Source organism: Myxocyprinus asiaticus, chromosome 42 (genome assembly GCF_019703515.2).
Source record: "Myxocyprinus asiaticus isolate MX2 ecotype Aquarium Trade chromosome 42, UBuf_Myxa_2, whole genome shotgun sequence".
Classification (NCBI taxonomy): Eukaryota; Metazoa; Chordata; class Actinopteri; order Cypriniformes; family Catostomidae; genus Myxocyprinus; species Myxocyprinus asiaticus.
This window is the reverse complement of record NC_059385.1, coordinates 35,586,628-35,605,007: the sequence shown is the minus strand read 5'-3', so window position 1 is coordinate 35,605,007 and position 18,380 is coordinate 35,586,628. Positions and strand designations below refer to the sequence as shown.

General features: G+C 36.1%; 1 protein-coding gene across 1 annotated transcript; it reads left to right on the top strand.

Annotated features, from left to right (window-relative positions):
* Positions 1–13,077: 13,077 nt before the first annotated feature.
* Positions 13,078–15,515, top strand: LOC127432671 (adenosine 5'-monophosphoramidase HINT1-like). The gene is made up of 3 exons (XM_051684027.1): positions 13,078–13,245; positions 13,781–13,885; positions 15,206–15,515. The coding sequence occupies exons 1-3, from the start codon at positions 13,135–13,137 to the stop codon at positions 15,368–15,370; spliced, it is 381 nt and encodes a 126-aa protein (XP_051539987.1). The 5' UTR covers positions 13,078–13,134; the 3' UTR covers positions 15,371–15,515.
* Positions 15,516–18,380: the final 2,865 nt, after the last annotated feature.

Sequence of the window (18,380 nt, the reverse complement as noted above, 5' to 3'; positions counted from 1 at the left end):
TTAAAATTCTTAAGTGGTCAAAAAGGTGTTGAGGACTACAATTCCCAAATGTAATAAATTATAAAACTGCCCAAATACAACCAATATTGTTTTGGATGAATGAAGAATCTAAAGTGAAATGGAGGAAGATGGAAATTTATCAAACGGGGGAACCTATTAGTATATCCCTGTTCCTACCCAAACAAAGCAGCAAATTTAAATCTATTAATACAAATATTATCTATTGTTCTTTTAGAATTTGGTTAAAAATAAATGGTAAAATTTAAGAGCATTAATTTACAAGAAATTGCTAAAGATTCTGATTTCATGCCAAACAGATTAAATGTATTATCTAAGTTTTGCAGAAAGAGGTCTGAAAAGATATTACCAACAGTTCACTGATAAAGGAATGGATACCTTTTCAAACCTAGCAAAGAAGTATGAGCTTCCAAATTCACAGTTTATTTACAGGTAAGAAGATATTTATTAACAGAAGTAAAAGAAATAAAAAAGGAAATGCATCCATTAATAAATTATATAACTGATACATACAATACAACTAATCCAATAAAAATGTTAGGTATTTTATAGAGTGCATTTGAAAAAGATATACAGGACACTCTGAATAAAATGTATATGTAGGTGGGAGGATGAATAAAAATAAAAGAATTAGTTCAGCAAGAATAGGATGAAATATAATGCATTCCATACTACTCAATCCAGTGTTTGGAGGGAATATACTTGGAAGATACAAATGAGATTTTGTATAACACCTGTTATTCAAAGTAAATACAATAACATGGTAAAAGGGGTTTGTTGGAAAAATTGTGGAGAAAGTCAGATTCTATACGGGTGCTCTAAACTGACAAATTATTGGAATGAAGTGATTAGTCAGGTTAATTTAATATTTAACTGCACAATAGAAATGCATCCAGAAAACCTTATTTTGGGTAAAATGCCATTGTCCTTAAGAAATAAAATTGAACAAAAAATATTTAGGGTAATCAAAATAGCAGCATTGAAACAAATAACAAAAAACTGGCTTAAACCAAAACCCCCACAATTTCAAAGATGGAGAGAAACTATTTCAGAAATATAAGTAACATTTAAAATTAATAATACAAGTCTGGAATGTGAGCATAAATTGGATTTGCTTAAAAATCTAAATTAATTTCGATTGTTTCCTTCAGATTCTTGATTTTTGAACAATTTGGTAAAATACGAGGTATGATGTCCTATCTCATTTAATATTTAAAAAGAGGTGATGCCTTTTCACTTTATTTGAAATAAAATATATCATGTAAATAAATTACACATGTTATTTATAGAATGTTGTGAGTGGTTATTCACAATAACATTGTGTTTTTTTAAATTTGTTTTTTTTTTTACTAAAGGATACTATTAATTAAAGTGAGCACTTGGAATACTGTATGCAAAAAATTGGTTTGCAATAAGACGTATTTGTTCTTTTTATTAATGACGTATTTTGTGTATTGCTTATTGCTTTTATTATAACTTTAAAATACTGTGTGTTCATCTCTAGTCCTGAAAGAAAGAAAGAAAGAAAGAAAGAAGGGGTTTGGGTGGCATTCACCCCTTTCCATAGCTATCTTGAGCTTTTAATATTTAAAATGTTTTTTTGTTTTTTTTGCAGGTATCATATTAATCCATCCTACTGGCTGCTTTATAGATAAACAAACAATATATTAGGCTATATTTTCAAAGATATTTTTTGCTATGGCTAAAGAGGGTAAATGAAAAGCAATTAAATTTTAAATAAAATACAACACTCTATCTACTGAAAATCTACATTTAGATTTTCAAACAAATTATCATGAAGAGTTGATCTTGTGGCTTTCTAAGATTTTATTTGTAAAGTGTGCTTTAAGAGACACGGGGGAGTGACTTGCAATAGAGATGTCATTTTACTCACAGCTGATTGGCTCAGCATCTGTTAGCGATGAACAACGCTAAAACCCGACCAACTTTCATGGTACCTAAAAACCAGGGGTTGAGGCAAACTAAACTATAAATTACCTGGCTAGCCACTGAAACCAGCTTCATGGTACAGGCCTCTGGACAAGAGAACATGAGGGCTATAAATACATGACAAGGGTAACATGACAACCAATGGGAAGATAACAAGGCAATGAAACAAGAACCAATGATAAAATAGAACTGATAACAAGACTCATAATCATAAACCAATGAAAAGATAGGACTAATAAACATGGTGAAACAAGAGGGTCACATGACATGAAACAGGAAGCATGACAACAATTTAAAGACATGACTAAATTAAGAACATGAATCAAAACATGAACAAAAACACATTTAAATGTGACACTGACGGCACATCGGGCAAAACAATGGCCTGCAACAGAAGCAGAAGAAAGACATGTAACCAGAGCAACACAGATAACCAATCAAGTGCATGTTTCAAGGTGTCCATCATCATTGCTGACCAAATATTTTAAAATATTTAAAAATCCTTTAAAAAAAAGATGCATTCACCTGAGAAGTATCATAATATATTTAGACTTGCTTTTAGAGAATGTATCTTAAATATAAGTGTATTTTGTATATAAGTGTATTTCTTCACTTGGTTATACTTCTGCGAGTGCAGTAAAGATCAGATATACTTATATTCAAGATCTATTCTCTAAAAGCAAGTCTAAACATCTTATATGCTACTTCTCAGGTGAATGCATCTTTTTTTAAAGGATTTTTAGATATTTTAAAATATTTGTATTTTTAATATTATATTCAACATTCTCAGATAACAATGTTTTCTTCTGCAGTATAGCTGCTAAAGTAAATGTATGTCTTAAATGAGTTTTAGATATTTATATTGGAAAACAAGTCAAAACAAAAACAAATCAAAAACTTATGTTGTTTCAGTGTGTAATGGGGCGAAGACTACCCTCTCTCACCTTTTTGTTCACTTTAATCCATCTTTAACTCACAAAAAAACTCTCTCTCTCTTATTAATAAAGCTGCATATTGCAAATTTTCTTCACGATAATAAACACACAATGACACATATATTATGATTCAATAAGTCATGAGCCATCACGTTATAATGTAGCTGCAGCAAGCAGACGCGCTCGAGGGATGAGCGTCCCCACGACAGAGTGTTCATCAGCTGGATGAAGTTTCGATCTCTCCCTCTGAGATCTTGACATTCACACAACTCATAGAAGAGGCGCTGACTGCACAGAGAAATGCCAGTTTCGGAGTTTGTAGTTATTTACATGATCTGCTTCTGTATTATTTGAACTTTAATAAAGCTTTAACGCATTAAATATAATTGCATTAAAGATGCAACGCCGGGGTTTTCTTCAGCAGAGCAGCAATTCCAGCTCCACTTATTCCACAACGAGAGTGCTTCTGTATTTACTTATTTTGTATTTTTGCATTATAATACCCTCATACTTTGCGATCTACATCACCTGAAGCTGTGTGGAAAGTTTAGAGTGCATCTGGACTGTGAGTGGTGTAATTCTTCCTCTCCTCAGTCAGGCGTGAACTGCAGTGCTGCTCTCATGCACCATCATTAGAGTTTAATGTGATCTCATGTTACGTTAAATGAGATCAAACAACTATTCGACAACGAAAATATTTGTAGACAGTTTTGTTGTTGATAATGTCGAATAATCATTTCAGACCTAAACTGGACCTCGGAGAAGTGGAAGAAGGTTGCCTGGTCCGATAAATCCTGTTTTCTTTTACATCACGTGGACGGCAGTGTACGTGTGTGCCATTTACCTGGGGAATTGATGGCACCAGGATGCACTGTGGGAAGACAGACGACAAGCCGGTGGAGGGAATGTGATGATCTGGGCAATGTTCTGCTGGGAAACCCTGGGTCCGGCCATTCATGTGGACATCAATTTGACACATGCCACCTACTTAAACATCGTTGCAGACCAGGCACACCCCTTCATGGCAACGGTATTCCCTGATGGCAGTGGCCTCTTTTAGCAGGATAATGCGCCCTGCCACACAGCATACATTGTTCGGGAATGGTTTGAGGAACATGATGAAGAGTTCAAGGTGTTGACTTGGCCTCCAAATTCCCCAGATCTCAATCTGATTGAGCATCTATGGGATGTGCTGGACCAACAAGTCTGATCCACGGTGGCTCCACCTCGCAATTTACAGGACTTGAAGGATGTGCTGTGAACGTCTTGGTGCCAGATACCACAGGACTCCTTCAGGGGTCTTGTAGTGTCCATGCCTCTGCGGGTCGGCATTGTTTTGGTGGCACATGGAAAACCAACAGCTATTTAGGCAGGTGGTCTTAATGTTTTAGCTCATCAGTGTATATCGCTCCAAGCAGTTTAAATCTATCCAAACACACATTATGTTCATAGACTTACATTAGAAAAGAGCACAAGTTTGTCTGATAATGTCACCATTTGATTGGTCAGTAACGTTTTTAGGGCGGGGCTTAGAAAAGGACAGTGGTACACTTGCAAACTAAGAGCTTCTTAAGATCAAACATCTGCTCCAACAAAAGAGCACAAACTCACTTTTCACTCCTTCTTGTGTTTGGGCACTTCCTGTTGGTCTGGAGCTTGAGCGGCAGTCTGTTGGTCAGCAGCTTCCGTCTCCTCTTACAGCTTTCATTCGGGGTCTCATCGACATCAGCGCCATCATGTGTTTGAATCTCTTCACCCTGAAACAGTGCAATTAATGGTGGAAAATCACAGACAGACTCAACATCACACTTCTGTACACATAACTGTGGCTCAGAATATGACATATAATCTTACTAACCCTTTAAAAGATGCTGGGGAGATTCAGTATTATTTTTCACACTTACTACATATCAATTTATTTATTTATTTATTTATTTTATTTAGTATGCCCAAAGTGTCCAACTCACTCTTGTTTAAAACAGCTTATAATATAATAATTCTTTGAATCTTTAGTTAATTGTTTTAAATGGATAGACACATTTCATTGTCATCATCTGATGCTGTATGAAGCAGTTTTTTTTAATAAATACAACTTTGAGGTAAATAACTCTTGTTCACCCCGACAGTAAAACCTGGGCTGAGTTTCCACGTCTCACTGCTCATGCGATGTTTTCGTTCCATTTTCTGCTGGAGTAATGATGACTGTCTCGGCTTTAACACAGTCTCAACATAGATGGATGGCTTTAAACATAAACATAAATAATGTAAGAACTAAAGTGTGACATTTAATCATGCAGGCACTTTTAAAGGCAACAGTTGTGTTGTTGTACCTTGTCATTGTGTTTATGTTGTTGAGTTCTTCAGACTTGCTCTTGTTTTACTCTTTCAGATTCATATGATAGGCCTGTAAACAGACATTACAGTATACACTTGCAAGTATTCTGGAGTCACTGTCTGGACAGTGTGTGCAAAAAACAAAAAGACAATTACTTAGAAATCCTTTCTGTCCTACATTCAATTGAAAACAGTTCAAGGACAAGATAATTCATTTTTTAAGTAATCAACTTTATTGTTTATTTATTATTTTATATATTAAATATACACTCATTCTATGTTTGATGCTTGAAAAATCATAACACTAACTTATTGAAACCATAAAATTATTGAATTTATTTAAAAGAAAATGCTATCATAATTGGATAAACAGCATAACACCACTGACAGTTTGAAGGGGCCCTTCAAAAATAATTAGGATTTTATCAAATTTTACAAAAGTGTACAAACAAATTGTTGATGTTTCAGTTACTGACAGTTAAATGATCTGATCATAGTTTATAAATGTAACTTTGAACACATTTTAAGATGACATAAAACTACAATAAATTGCCATTTGTTAACATTAGTTAACAACATTAGTTAACACTAACTAACAATGAACAATACTTTTACAGCATTTATTAATGTTTGTTAATGTTAATTACATGAACTAATACATTTTTAAATTCTAAAGATGTATTTGTTAATATTAGTTAATGCAATATGAACTAACATTAACTAACAATGAACAATTGTAATTTTATTAGCTAACGGTAACAAAGATTAATAAATGCTGTAATAAATATATTGTTCATTGTTAGTTAATGATAACTAATACATTAACTAATGATAACAAATGGCACTTTATTGTAGTGTTACCACTTATGTTAAACACTTGATCTACTCCAGTCTATTTTGAAGGAATGACATATATATAAGTATTCTAGCTGTTGATATTATGATGTGATTCCAAGTTATTCCATACTGTTATGGTATTTATATAAATTATAAATATTTATATAGGATTTTCCCATAGCAGTATCTATGGCAGTATCATGAGTCCTCTATTATTTATCCTGTAATAAAACTGCTACTGATTTCTAAAGTAAACTAGTCATTTTTTGTTTGTTTTGTAAAAGTAAATGGAAAACCTTTTATTAAATTAATCATGACCATAAGTTACCTATTAACGAGTGTTTCCATGAAATTAAACATGTCGGTAGTGTGTAAACATTACCACAACTCAACACGGAAGAACAATTTTTCTAAATAAAAGCTAGCAGAAATGTTAACGAACTCATATTATGCTCATTTACAGGTTCATAATTTTATTTTGGGGTGTACTAGAATAGGTTTACATGCTTTATTGTTAAAGAAAACATTATTTTTCTCATACTGTACATTGCTGCAGCACCTCTTTTCACCCTCTGTCTGAAACACTCTGTTGTAGCTCCTGTCTCTTTAAAGCCCCCCTTTCTGAAAAGCCTAATCTGCTCTGACTGGTCAGCTGGCCCAGTCTGTTGTGATTGGTCAACCACTCAGAGTGTGTGTCGGAAATGAAACGCCCTTTACCAGTTTCAGCTCCAGAGGCTTTTTTTAATTTTATTTGTATTAAATCCACTTTTTAAACAAACATTCATTTTTAACAAAAAAAAAAAAAAGAAAAAAAAAAAGAATACAATACAGCATTTAAACACAAGGGGGCGCTTAATACAGTCTACACACAAATTTTAAGGAGGTTACAAATTATAACAGTTTTGATTGCCTTTTGTTTTAAGGAATAACGAACTGAATCAATATAATGTTCCATTTCCTTTCTGAAAGCTATAAAAAAAAATTTTAGAAGAAAATTTACATTTGTGAATATGAAATTTTGCCAATAAAAGAAAAAGATTTATAATATATACATGACTATCTTTGTCTTTTTGTTTCTCTAGAAGACCAAACTATACATGTTTCCATAATAAAACAAACTGAACATCAATACACTTGACAATAAAATCACATAAATTTAGCCAAAAATCCTTTACAAATGGACAGTGCCAAAATAAACGAATCACAGTTTCAGTGCAGCTGTCACAAAAAGCACAGCTTATATTAATATTATCTTTACATTTGACAAGAAAATATTTTACTGGGTATATACTATGTATGAATTTAAATGATACTTCCTTAACATGGTTTGTAATTAGAAACTGATTAGGTATGAGCCAAGCCTTTTTCCAGATAATAGTATCTGTAAAATATGAACACACATATGATTCAGTCACAGCATCTCTTTGGAACAGAGCTCTTATGGATCTATTTTTAGATGGAGAGGAAAAACAAATTTTCCCTATATATGAATTTACCATATAGGACAAAGACCAATGATGAAGATTAAATCTTGACTATTGTCTAAACAACATACAGAGCCTGAGAAACTGCACCAAAAATGTTGCATAATCCCCTGGTGTTACAGGGATATTGTAGTGAGACAAAAACTCATCATAAGTGAAAAGGCCATTTAAATTAAATAATTGATCCACCAATATCATGCAATTATCAAACCAATATCTAATAAAAAGAGACTTATGTTTATACAAGATGTCCTTATTATTCCATATATAATATCTATGAGGTGAGAAATTGTGTTTGTATATCATGGACCATGAAATAAAGGCTTGGTGATGAAATTCAGCCAGTTTCACTGGTATTTGATCAATATCATAATTACAACTAAGGAAAAAAATGTAATCCACCTAAATTTGAAATAATGTGGAAGGGGATAAAATTCCAGATGGAAGTAGGATTTCTTAGAATATCTCTAAGACAATTAACTTGAAATGTAATATTTAAGATTTCGAAGTCCAAAAAGTGTAGGCCACCATTTTCATATGAATTCATATGCTCCAGAGGCTTCGCTGAGGCAGGCATTATGCAAATGCATTACACAGAGATGGAGCTATGTCAAGGAAGTAATGGCTGGACTGTAAACCAGGCGTTTCAGGCAGTTCAGGAGCAGTGTTTTCTGTGGGAGAGAGTAACTCCCTTTGGCATGGACTGTGTGATTTGTTTGCAGACCTTTTACATGCACAAACAGCTATATTACACATTAAAGGAAAGGTAAAATCCCAAAAAGCATAATAAGGCCTCTTTAAATTACTCTTATTTTTATTATATAATAATATATGTATGGTCAGGGTTGGGATTGTTACTTTTGAAATGTATTCCACTACAGATTACAGAATACATGCTGTAAAATGTAATTTGTAATGTATTCCGTTAGATTACTCAAGGTCAGTAACATATTTTAAATACTTTGGATTACTTCTTCAGCACTGGTAGATTTTTCCACTTGTTTTGACTATAAAAACTCTGCCAGTACAGTAAGACAAAATACACGTTAAAAATACATTCTCTGAAAAACCTCAATATCTTATGCAGTGTTGTTTCTAAAACAAGATACATCAAATTGATCTTGTTTTAAGGATGTTTAGACATTTTTACAGGAAAATACAAAAATTATCATCAAGAATACGATTTTTGCCCTAATATCAAAGGTCTTACTAGAAAAAAAAAAATTATGATCCAACGTGAATTTTCTTAATAAAAAAATACGATCGTGCCTGGTAACGTGCATGTAAAATGGCTAGAAATAGCATTTTAGCTTAGCGTAAAGCTGCCAATTTACACAAGGTTTATTTCTATTTCTTCTGCTCCAAACTTACTTCAAACTTACTTCTCTGTCTGCTCGTATGACAGAGGTGGTAAAAGACGCTGGCTACCTCCCCTAGAGTTCGCTAGTTCGAATCCAGGGCGTGCTGAGTGACTCCAGCCAGGTCTCCTAAGCAACCAAATTGGCCCAGTTGCTAGGGAGGGTAGAGTCACATGGGGTAACCTCCTCGTGGTCGCTATAATGTGGTTCATTCTCGGTGGGGCGCTTGGTGAGTTGAGCGTGGATGAAACACTTTAAGCATCCGTGGCAACACACTCAACAAGCCATGTGATAAGATGCGCAGGTTGACCATCTGGGATTGACGGCAACTGGGATTCGTCCTCCACCACCCGGACTGAGGCGAATCACTACGCGACCACGAGGACTTAAAAGCGCATTGGGAACTCCAAATTGGGTGAAAAAGGGGAAAAATCCACACAAAAAAAGACGCAGTTTTGTCTCTTCGACTGCCATCTCTATTCCACTGTTTCAGCGGAAAGCCAAAAGACTGATTTATACTGCTGTTGATTTTAACAATTTGTCATCGCTTCCATGGCTGTGTCTCGTTTGGAAGGCTGCATCCTCTGGAGGTCGCATTTGTCGGCCACATACATCATCAAGGCTGTCTCGTTTCAGAAAAGCGAGTAGGACACTCCAAATGCAGCCCTTGAATGCGACCCTCTTTCACAGGAATTCGGAGGATGCATGAGGTGTATCCTTTGTGGGCACTCACAACCCACAATTCTTTGCTTCAACGGAAATGTCTAAAAATAATTATGCCAATTTGCCCGTAAATATGATGTTCAAACGGAAGTAATGTTAATTCCCAAATTCTAGTACCTCAGTAGATGGGTGCAGATTATATAATACGTATAATTATATTAATATATAATTAAAATAAAGTATTAGACTAAAAGTACACCTGTAAAATATATTTTCTTTTCTCTTTACATCATTATAACTCTCCTAAAATGTACCTCATACATTCCCTTCCAGAGGGACTTTGTTCTCTTCTCACTCAAAGCGCTCGCTTGTTAAAGAGTGGTGTGCTGTCATAGCAACCATGTTACGTTCTGTTTCCGTTTGTCCTACGAAGGCCGTCTCGTTTAAACAAGGCTTGTTTAAAGGAGGACACTCGGTATACTGCAGCCTTCAAAGGACGCGTCCTACCTAGCACGCAGCCTTCGAAACGAGACACATGTCTGGAGGTTCCCCGGTCTTCTTCTCTGTCTCCGAGTCTTGTTAAAATGGTGTTATTTAATGCACGCTCTGTGAATAACAAGGCTCTAAACATAAACAGAGTGATGGTTTCCTCTTTAATCAAATTACTCCCAAGGGCTATGGGCTGTTTGATTTCATACGACTCTCTGGCAGAGGTGGGGGTATTATAGTGCTTTACAACCTAAAATACAACATAAGTCCCGTGTCTGTACCAAAGTTCACTTCATCTGAGTCCCTCATTCTGAGTGTCTCTGCCCCACACACTACCATCATCGCTACAGTCTATAGGCCTCCAAAGACTAATGAAGTCTTTTTGACTGAGTTTGCTGATTTGTTGTCTCTGCTGTGCCTCAAGTTCAAGATAATTCTTATTTTGGGAGACTTTAACATCCACACTGACTCAAAAGACTCAGTATTGATGAAGGACTTTCTGTCTTTATTGGAGTGTTTTGATTTGATCCAGTTTGTTGACTGTTCTACACATCACAAAGGTCACACCTTTGACCTTGTTACTGCAAATGGTTCTTTTGTGTCTGAGTTTTCCTCTGTTGATTTAGGTATTTCTGACCATTTAGCCATCTTTTTTAATATGGAACTACCAAACATGAATTCTTCTTCTCACACTGTAAAATATCGTAAATGGAAATCTATTGATTTGTCAGCTTTTACAAACTCTATTGTTTCTTCTTTAAGTTGTTTTTCTTCTGATCTTCTTGAAGACAAGATTTCTCTGTTAAACACTGTTCTCTCATCTGGCTTAGATGATTTTGCTCCACTGAAATCACGGACTATCTCTTCTTTGCGTTCTGCTCCCTGGTATAATGACAGTCTGTGCTCAGAAGGCTGCTTGTCATTAAATGGAGTGAAAGTGCCATCTTTCTGGCCTGAATGTATATTACCAGTCTTGGAAAGACAACTTACATGATTATAAAGAAGAAATCAGATCAGCCAGAACCTGTTATTTTTCTGAAATAATTTTAAATAATCAAAATAACCAGAGACATCTATTCAATACTATTAACAGATTGCTCAAATGTAATTGTTCTACCACCTTGCCTGCATCACCTCCACTGTGTAACATGTTTTCAGACTTTTTTAGCACTAAGATAGACACTATTCGGAAAAATATTCTTGCTACCACATCTGTTTTTTCGGTTTCATTTCTCAGCCTGTCTTGTTTCTCCGGAACACCTCTCTCAACTCGACCATGTTACTCTAAGTAATGAGGTATCACGTATGAAAGCTACCAGTAGCATAGTTGATCCTCTACCGACTAGTCTATTCAAATCCTGTTTTGCCTCTCTGTGTCCCATTGTTTTGGACATAATAAGTGACTCCTTGTGTACTGGTGTTGTGCCTGCAGCATTTAAAATAGCTGCTGTAACTCCAGTTCCAAAAAAGCCTAATATGGATTTGGAGAATTTGAGCAACTTCCATCCCATTTCAAATCTTCCCTTCCTTGCAAAAATCTTAGAGTGAGCTGTTGCCTCTCAATTACACAATCACCTCATTGTCAATGATCTCTTTGAGCCATTTCAGTCTTGTTTTCGGAAATTTCGTAGTACAGAAACGGCTCTAATCAAGGTCACTAATGACTTGTTAATGGCTTCAGACTCAGGCTCTTTTTCTATTCTCATCCTTCTTGATCTCAGTGCCGCTTTCGACACTGTTGATCACACTGTTTTACTCACCCATCTTGAATCTGTCTTTGGTGTCTCTGGTACTGCATTAAACTGGTTCTGGTCCTATCTCTCTGATCGTAGGCAGTTTGTCTCTCAAGGTGGTTACAGCTCTGTGATTGGTTCAGTCCACTCTGGTGTCCCACAGAGTTCAATTTTGGGCCCTTTACTTTTTAGTATTTATATTTTTCCTCTTGGTCAGCTTTTAAGTTCACTGGGTCTTAATTATCATTTCTACGCAGACGACACACATACATTCATTCTAATCCTGGTGAAAATCTGGCAGACACCTTTTTTTCAAACAGCATTTCTGAGATAACACTTGGATGACTCAACATTTTCTTTGTCTTAACAGTAATAAGACAGAGGTTATGCTTATTGGATCTCTTCATCAGCTTCGGAAGGCTGGCTCCTTAACTCTGTCCACTGAGGGCTCAGTTTTGGAGCTTCAAACAAAAATGAAAAATCTGGGTGTTATATATGACGCAAATTTGTCATTTGATCCACATGTAAAAAAATACTGTTAAAACATAATTTTATCATCTCAGAAACATTGCAAGGCTGCGCCCTATGTTATCATTCTCTGTGGCTGAAAAGCTGATCAGTACTTTCGTTTTCTCTCACATTGATTATTGCAATGATCTCCTTGCCGGAGTCTCAAAATCTACATTGAATAAATTGCAATATGTGCAACTGACTACTTGAATGGAGAAAGACCAAAGTCTCAAAAAGGTCGTTCAAGTTTACGATCAAAGAACATATTTGCAATCAGCAATAAAATCTGACAATACTGGAATCATAAATTGTGATTCTTTACCTCATTACGCTAAAAAAAAAAAAAAAAAAAAAACGCGATTTTCCCGGCTTGTATAGCTAATGCGCATGCGCATTCTACAGTCGATTGAGAGGCGATGTCTGTATCTAAAAGGCGATTGGCTCTTTTAACTGTAAGGCGGGACTTCCTTTCTACATCCGTTGACCGTTTGGCGTCCAGAGCTTCTTGGTTGAGCGTTCCAATTTATCCCATTCATTTAAATAGAAGTGGCCAATCTCTGCTAAATAATCTCTGCTGACTGACTGACTGACTAAATATTCCTCCTTTTAACAATTACATAAGACAAAGAACACGGAGGAGTCTCTTGGTCCGTTGGTTTTGGCCAAGGAGCTTTTATTATAAAAAAAAATAATGTATCCAACTTTCAAATCGGATCTGTCCAATGGTTATTGTCCCTGTGTGTTTGTGTCAGCCAATAATCTTTCAGTGTGTGCCAGTGATTGACAGCTCAACTACGCCGCATGCAGGAGGAGATCAGTGATCATGGCGGATGAAGTGAGCAAAGCGCAGAGCGCGCAGCCGGGCGGAGACACGATATTCGGCAAAATCATCCGCAAAGAGATTCCTGCCAATATCTTTTATGAAGATGATCAGGTGCGATCTTAATGTTTCTGCACTTTTACTGAGAGCAGCGCATGCAATCAGATCATGCTTTCGATTCTGCAAGCGCTGCAGCATTTAAATCTGATTCAGACTCCTAGTTGAGTTTACAGTATATGAATGAGATTCATTTAATAGTCTTGTCACTATTATACCAATATACTGCAGACAAAATTCTGTCCAAATTTAGTCTGCGCTCTGCAGTTTCGTTTAAATGTTGTAAATGTGCCAGATTCCACGTCAATCACACATGCGCACATGTGAGCTGTCACACAGGGTTATGAATGCTTAAAGTGTTTCAGTTGCAGTGCATTGACACGGATAGAGCTGTATTCTCTGTGTTTAGTACTTATATAATATTTCGTTTTGACCCACTGATCATACTACAAAACAAATGTATCCTTTCAGCAGATAAAATACTGTTGACTTGAGTATATGTACTGTAAACCAATTTATACACCCAGATGAGTGTTTCTGTAATTTAACATTCAACATTCTTTCTCTCTTTGTCTTTATAATAAATTATTAGTGCATTGCCTTCCATGATGTAGCTCCTCAAGCTCCCACTCACTTCCTGGTGGTCCCCAGAAAACCCCTCACTCAGATCTCCAAAGTAGAGGATGCTGATAAAGAGGTTGGTTTGAAACTGTCACTGTAACACAATGTGTTTGACTCCATATTCTCATTGTAAAGCCCTAGAGACCCACAGAATAAATCTAGTGCATGTGAATCTGTTAAACTATAGTATTTTGATTATGGTTAGCTAGGTTGTAGTGCTGTGTGTAAAGAGCGCAACTGTGCCCATCCACTTTTCAGCTGCCTTTGTTCTGGAAGTATTTTTCCATTTATTTAATTAATTGGAATTTCAAAAATTCCTCAGTAAAGATTTCTAAGCCATGAACCAAACCAACCAGCTGTGAGGTGAACCATTACAAATTTTCATTTGAAGCAAAAAAGTATATGAAAATTGTGAATAAAGACAAAGAATGTGCAATGTGTCTTGTTAGGGAATGAATTACAATCCCATGGAGCCTTGTTTAAAATGTAAACAAATTTAGAAGCAACAATACACATAATAAATATCAATATTTTTTAAAAGGCAAAATACTTCGTTTATTGCAAAATATTCATACAAGTTTGAGCTTATAATAAGACTGGCCCATTTATGTCATTCACAATGCTTGATGGGAGGGGCAGTCACTGTACAACTTCCCTGATTGGTGGATCTCTCTTCAGGATTATGGGTGATGTAGTTCTTCACTGGGAATTTGTTTTTTTTACACACAGTTGTCAAAAATGAAGTTGAAATCTCATTTGGGTTTGGCTTCCACAGAAGCATATGCCATCGCTTAATAACCTGAGAGCTCCTGGCAGGTGTGTTTTGAAAGGTTTATTGTTAAATAGCAATTTCCCTAAGGAGAAAATGAAGGGGAATGAGATGAAGGATATTTTTATTTCGGGAACCCAACTGTTTATTGCAGGGGGGTTGGGTGAGAGGCATAAAATATTGCAGAGGTTTTATTTTACAACATTAGTGATGGGTATATTGTTTAGTTTTCATTTTAGAAAACTTTAGGCACAGGAATATTTAGGCTTCACGCCATCCACTGCGGCAACCACGCTCAACTCGCCACGCGCCCCACCGAGAACGAACCACATTATAGCGACCACGAGGAGTTTACTCCATGTGACTCTACCCTCCCTAGCAACCGGGCCAATTTGGTTGCTTAGGAGACCTGGCTGGAGTCACTCAGCACGCCCTGGGATTTGAACTAGCGAGCTAGTGAACTCCAGGAGTGGTAGCCAGCATATTTTACCACTGAGCTACCCAGGCCCCCCTGATTCAAGACTATTAATTTATATGCACTGTTGACCTAGAACTACTGATTTGTGTTCGTACTGGATCATTGTTGTAAATATTTTCTGCTCGTTTTGTTTGTTTGTATTGGCACAGCTGCTTGGACATCTGATGGTGGTTGCTAAGAAGTGTGCAGAGCAGGTGGGGTTACCCAGAGGATACCGGCTGGTGGTGAATGAAGGTCCTGATGGGGGTCAGTCTGTTTACCACATTCACATACATGTTCTGGGTGGCCGTCAGCTGGGTTGGCCTCCTGGTTAACTATCTTGTCTCAGAAGATCACTGTATCACTAGTCTTCATTGTGCATCATAACTGAGGTTAATTGTTACATGTGGATAGTCAAAGGGAAAAACAACTGCAAATAATTACTGTCAAAGTTCATTAATAAACAACATGATAAAAAGATATTGTCTGAAGTCCTTGCATTGTTTGTGTGATCTTGTTTATTGTTGTGTAAGGTTGAAGTTGATAAGCCTTGCCACAAAGAGATATTCCTTATAACATTGCCTCTACTTCCTGGACATAATGTCTACATGTCGTAGTATTCATGTTAATAGTTTTTAGTTAATAGTATCTTTTTAAAACAATGTTATTCACCTTGGAAAGGGATATGGAAAGGTGTGGGAGAACCATAGACATACAAATACAGGTTGCGCGATGAGTGTTTGGCCACAGGTGTTTTAAAGGGTTAGTTCACCCAAAAATGAAAATTCAAATCATTTACTCACCCTCATGCCATCCTAGAAGTATGACTTTCTTCTGCTGAACACAAATGAAGATTTTTAGAAGAATATTTCAGCTCTTTTGGTTCATACAATGCAAGTGAATGGGTGCCAAAATTTAGAAGCTCCAAAAATCACGAATCAGCATAAAAGTAATCCATAAGACTCCAGTGGTTAAAGCAATATCTTCAGAAGTGACATGATAGGTGTGGGTGAGAAATAGATCACTTTCACATTCTTCATGGCAGCCAAAAGTTTGGAATAATGTTCAGATTTTGCTGTTATGGAAAGAAATTTGTACTTTTATTTACCAAAGTGGCATTCAACTGATCACAATGTATAGTCAGGACATTAATAATGTGAAAAATTACTATTACAATTTCAAAACAAATTGCAGAACTTCTTAAACTACTTCAAAGAGTTCTGATCAAAAAATCCTCCACGTGCAGCAATGACAGCTTTGCAGATCCCTGACATTCTAGCTGTCAGTTTGTCCAGATACTCAGGTGACATTTTACCCCACACTTCCTGTAGCACTTGCCATAGATGTGGCTGTCTTGTCGGGCACTTCTCACACACCTAACAGTCTAGCTGATCCCACAAAAGCTCAATGGAGTTAAGATCCATAACACTCTTTTCCAATTATCTGTTGTCCAATGTCTGTGTTTCTTTGCCCACTCTAACCTTTTCTTTTAGTTTTTCTGTTTCAAAAGTGTCTTTTTCTCTGCAATTCTTCCCATAAGGCCTGTACCCCTGAGTCTTCTCTTTACTGTTGTACATGAAACTGGTGTTGAGCGGGTAGAATTCAATGAAGCTGTCAGCTGAGGACATGTGAGGTGTCTATTTCTCAAACTAGAGACTCTGATGTACTTATCCTCTTGTTTAGTTGTACATCTGGTCTTCCACATCTCTTTCTGTCCTTGTTAGAGCCAGCTGTCCTTTGTCTTTGAAGACTGTAGTGTACACCTTTGTATGAAATCTTCAGTTTTTTGGCAATTTCATGCATTGTATAGCCTTCATTCCTCAAAGCAACGATTAACTGATGAGTTTCTAGAGAAAGCTGTTTCTTTTTTGCCGTTTTTGACCTAATATTGATCTTAAGACATGCCAATCTGTTGCATACTGTGGCAACTCAAAAACAAACACAAAGACAATGTTAAGCTTCATATAAGGAACCAAATATCTTTCAACTGTGTTTGATATAATGGCAAGTGATTTTCTAGTACCAAATTAGCAATTTAGCATGATTACTCAAGGATAAGGTGTTGGAGTGATGGCTGCTGGAAATGGGGCCTGTCTAGATTTGACCAAAAATGACTTATTTCAAATAGTGATGGTGCTGTTTTTTATATCAGTAATGAACTGACTATACTTTGTGATCAGTTGAATGCCACTTTGGTGAATTAAAGTACCAATTTCCTTCTGAAACAGCAAAATCTGTACATTATTCCAAACTTTGGCGGCCAGTGTATATATGAAATGCAGTATTGGTGAATTGGGAGAGAAAGGGATGGGTGCATATTTTGCATATGTTGTATGCCATATTCGCAGTGGACACCCTCCATCTGGGTATCCATGGTCAGTATGGCCGACAGCTCCATAGTCCCATCTGGGGTCGGTGCCAAGTCTTCAGAGAGCTGGTTTGTTGTCCTTTGATGCAAAGGTAGTCCCTGTATGCTCAATATGTTTAAAGTGTCCACTCACTGTCTTTAATTGTGCACATGGCACTTAACAAGCTCTTGGATTGGAGAAGTAGCAGTGGAATGTGCTAAGACGAAACGAGGCAAAGCTATTTCTACCAGAGAGTGTCTGTTATTATTTGTGTTAGGTGTATGTGAACGTGTGGTGTGTAGGTGAATGTACGAGATGTGAGTGTGTAAATGTATGAAATGTGCAACAGTAGTAGTACTAACAATAGTATCGGCAATAATGTTAATGTGTGTTACTTTATATATATATATATACACACACACACACACACACACACACACACACATATATACTGTATATATACATACATACATACAGGGTTGGGAGGGTTACTTTTTAAATGTATTCCACTACAGATTACAGAATACATGCTGTAATTTGTAATGTATTCCGTTAGATTACTCAAGGTCAGTAACATATTTTAAATACTTTGGATTACTTCTTCAGCACTGGTAGATTTTTTCACTTGTTTTGACTATAAAAACTCTGCCAGTACAGTAAGACAAAATACACGTTAAAAATACATTCTCTGAAAAACCTCAATATCTTATGCAGTGTTGTTTCTAAAACAAGATACATCAAATTGATCTTGTTTTAAGGATTTATAGATATTTTTACAGGAAAACAATAAAAAGGTCTTACTAGAAAAAAAAATTATGATCCAACGTTAATTTTCTTGATAAAAAAATATGATCGTGTCTGGTAACATGTGCATGTAAAATGGCTAGAAATATCATTTTAGCTTAGTGTAAAGCTGACAGTTTACCCAAGGTTTATTTCTATTTCTTCTGCTCCAAACTTAATTCAAACGTACTTCTCTGTCTGCTCGTATGAATGT

What these genes read in the sequence shown, in the direction of transcription:
- LOC127432671 (XM_051684027.1), top strand. Translation starts at nt 13,135, where the DNA reads ATGGCGGATGAAGTGAGCAAAGCGCAGAGCGCGCAGCCGGGCGGAGAC. An exon ending in TCTTTTATGAAGATGATCAG is followed by an intron (nt 13,246 to 13,780) that starts GTGCGATCTTAA and finishes ATAAATTATTAG; the next exon opens with TGCATTGCCTTCCATGATGT. An exon ending in TAGAGGATGCTGATAAAGAG is followed by an intron (nt 13,886 to 15,205) that starts GTTGGTTTGAAA and finishes GTATTGGCACAG; the next exon opens with CTGCTTGGACATCTGATGGT.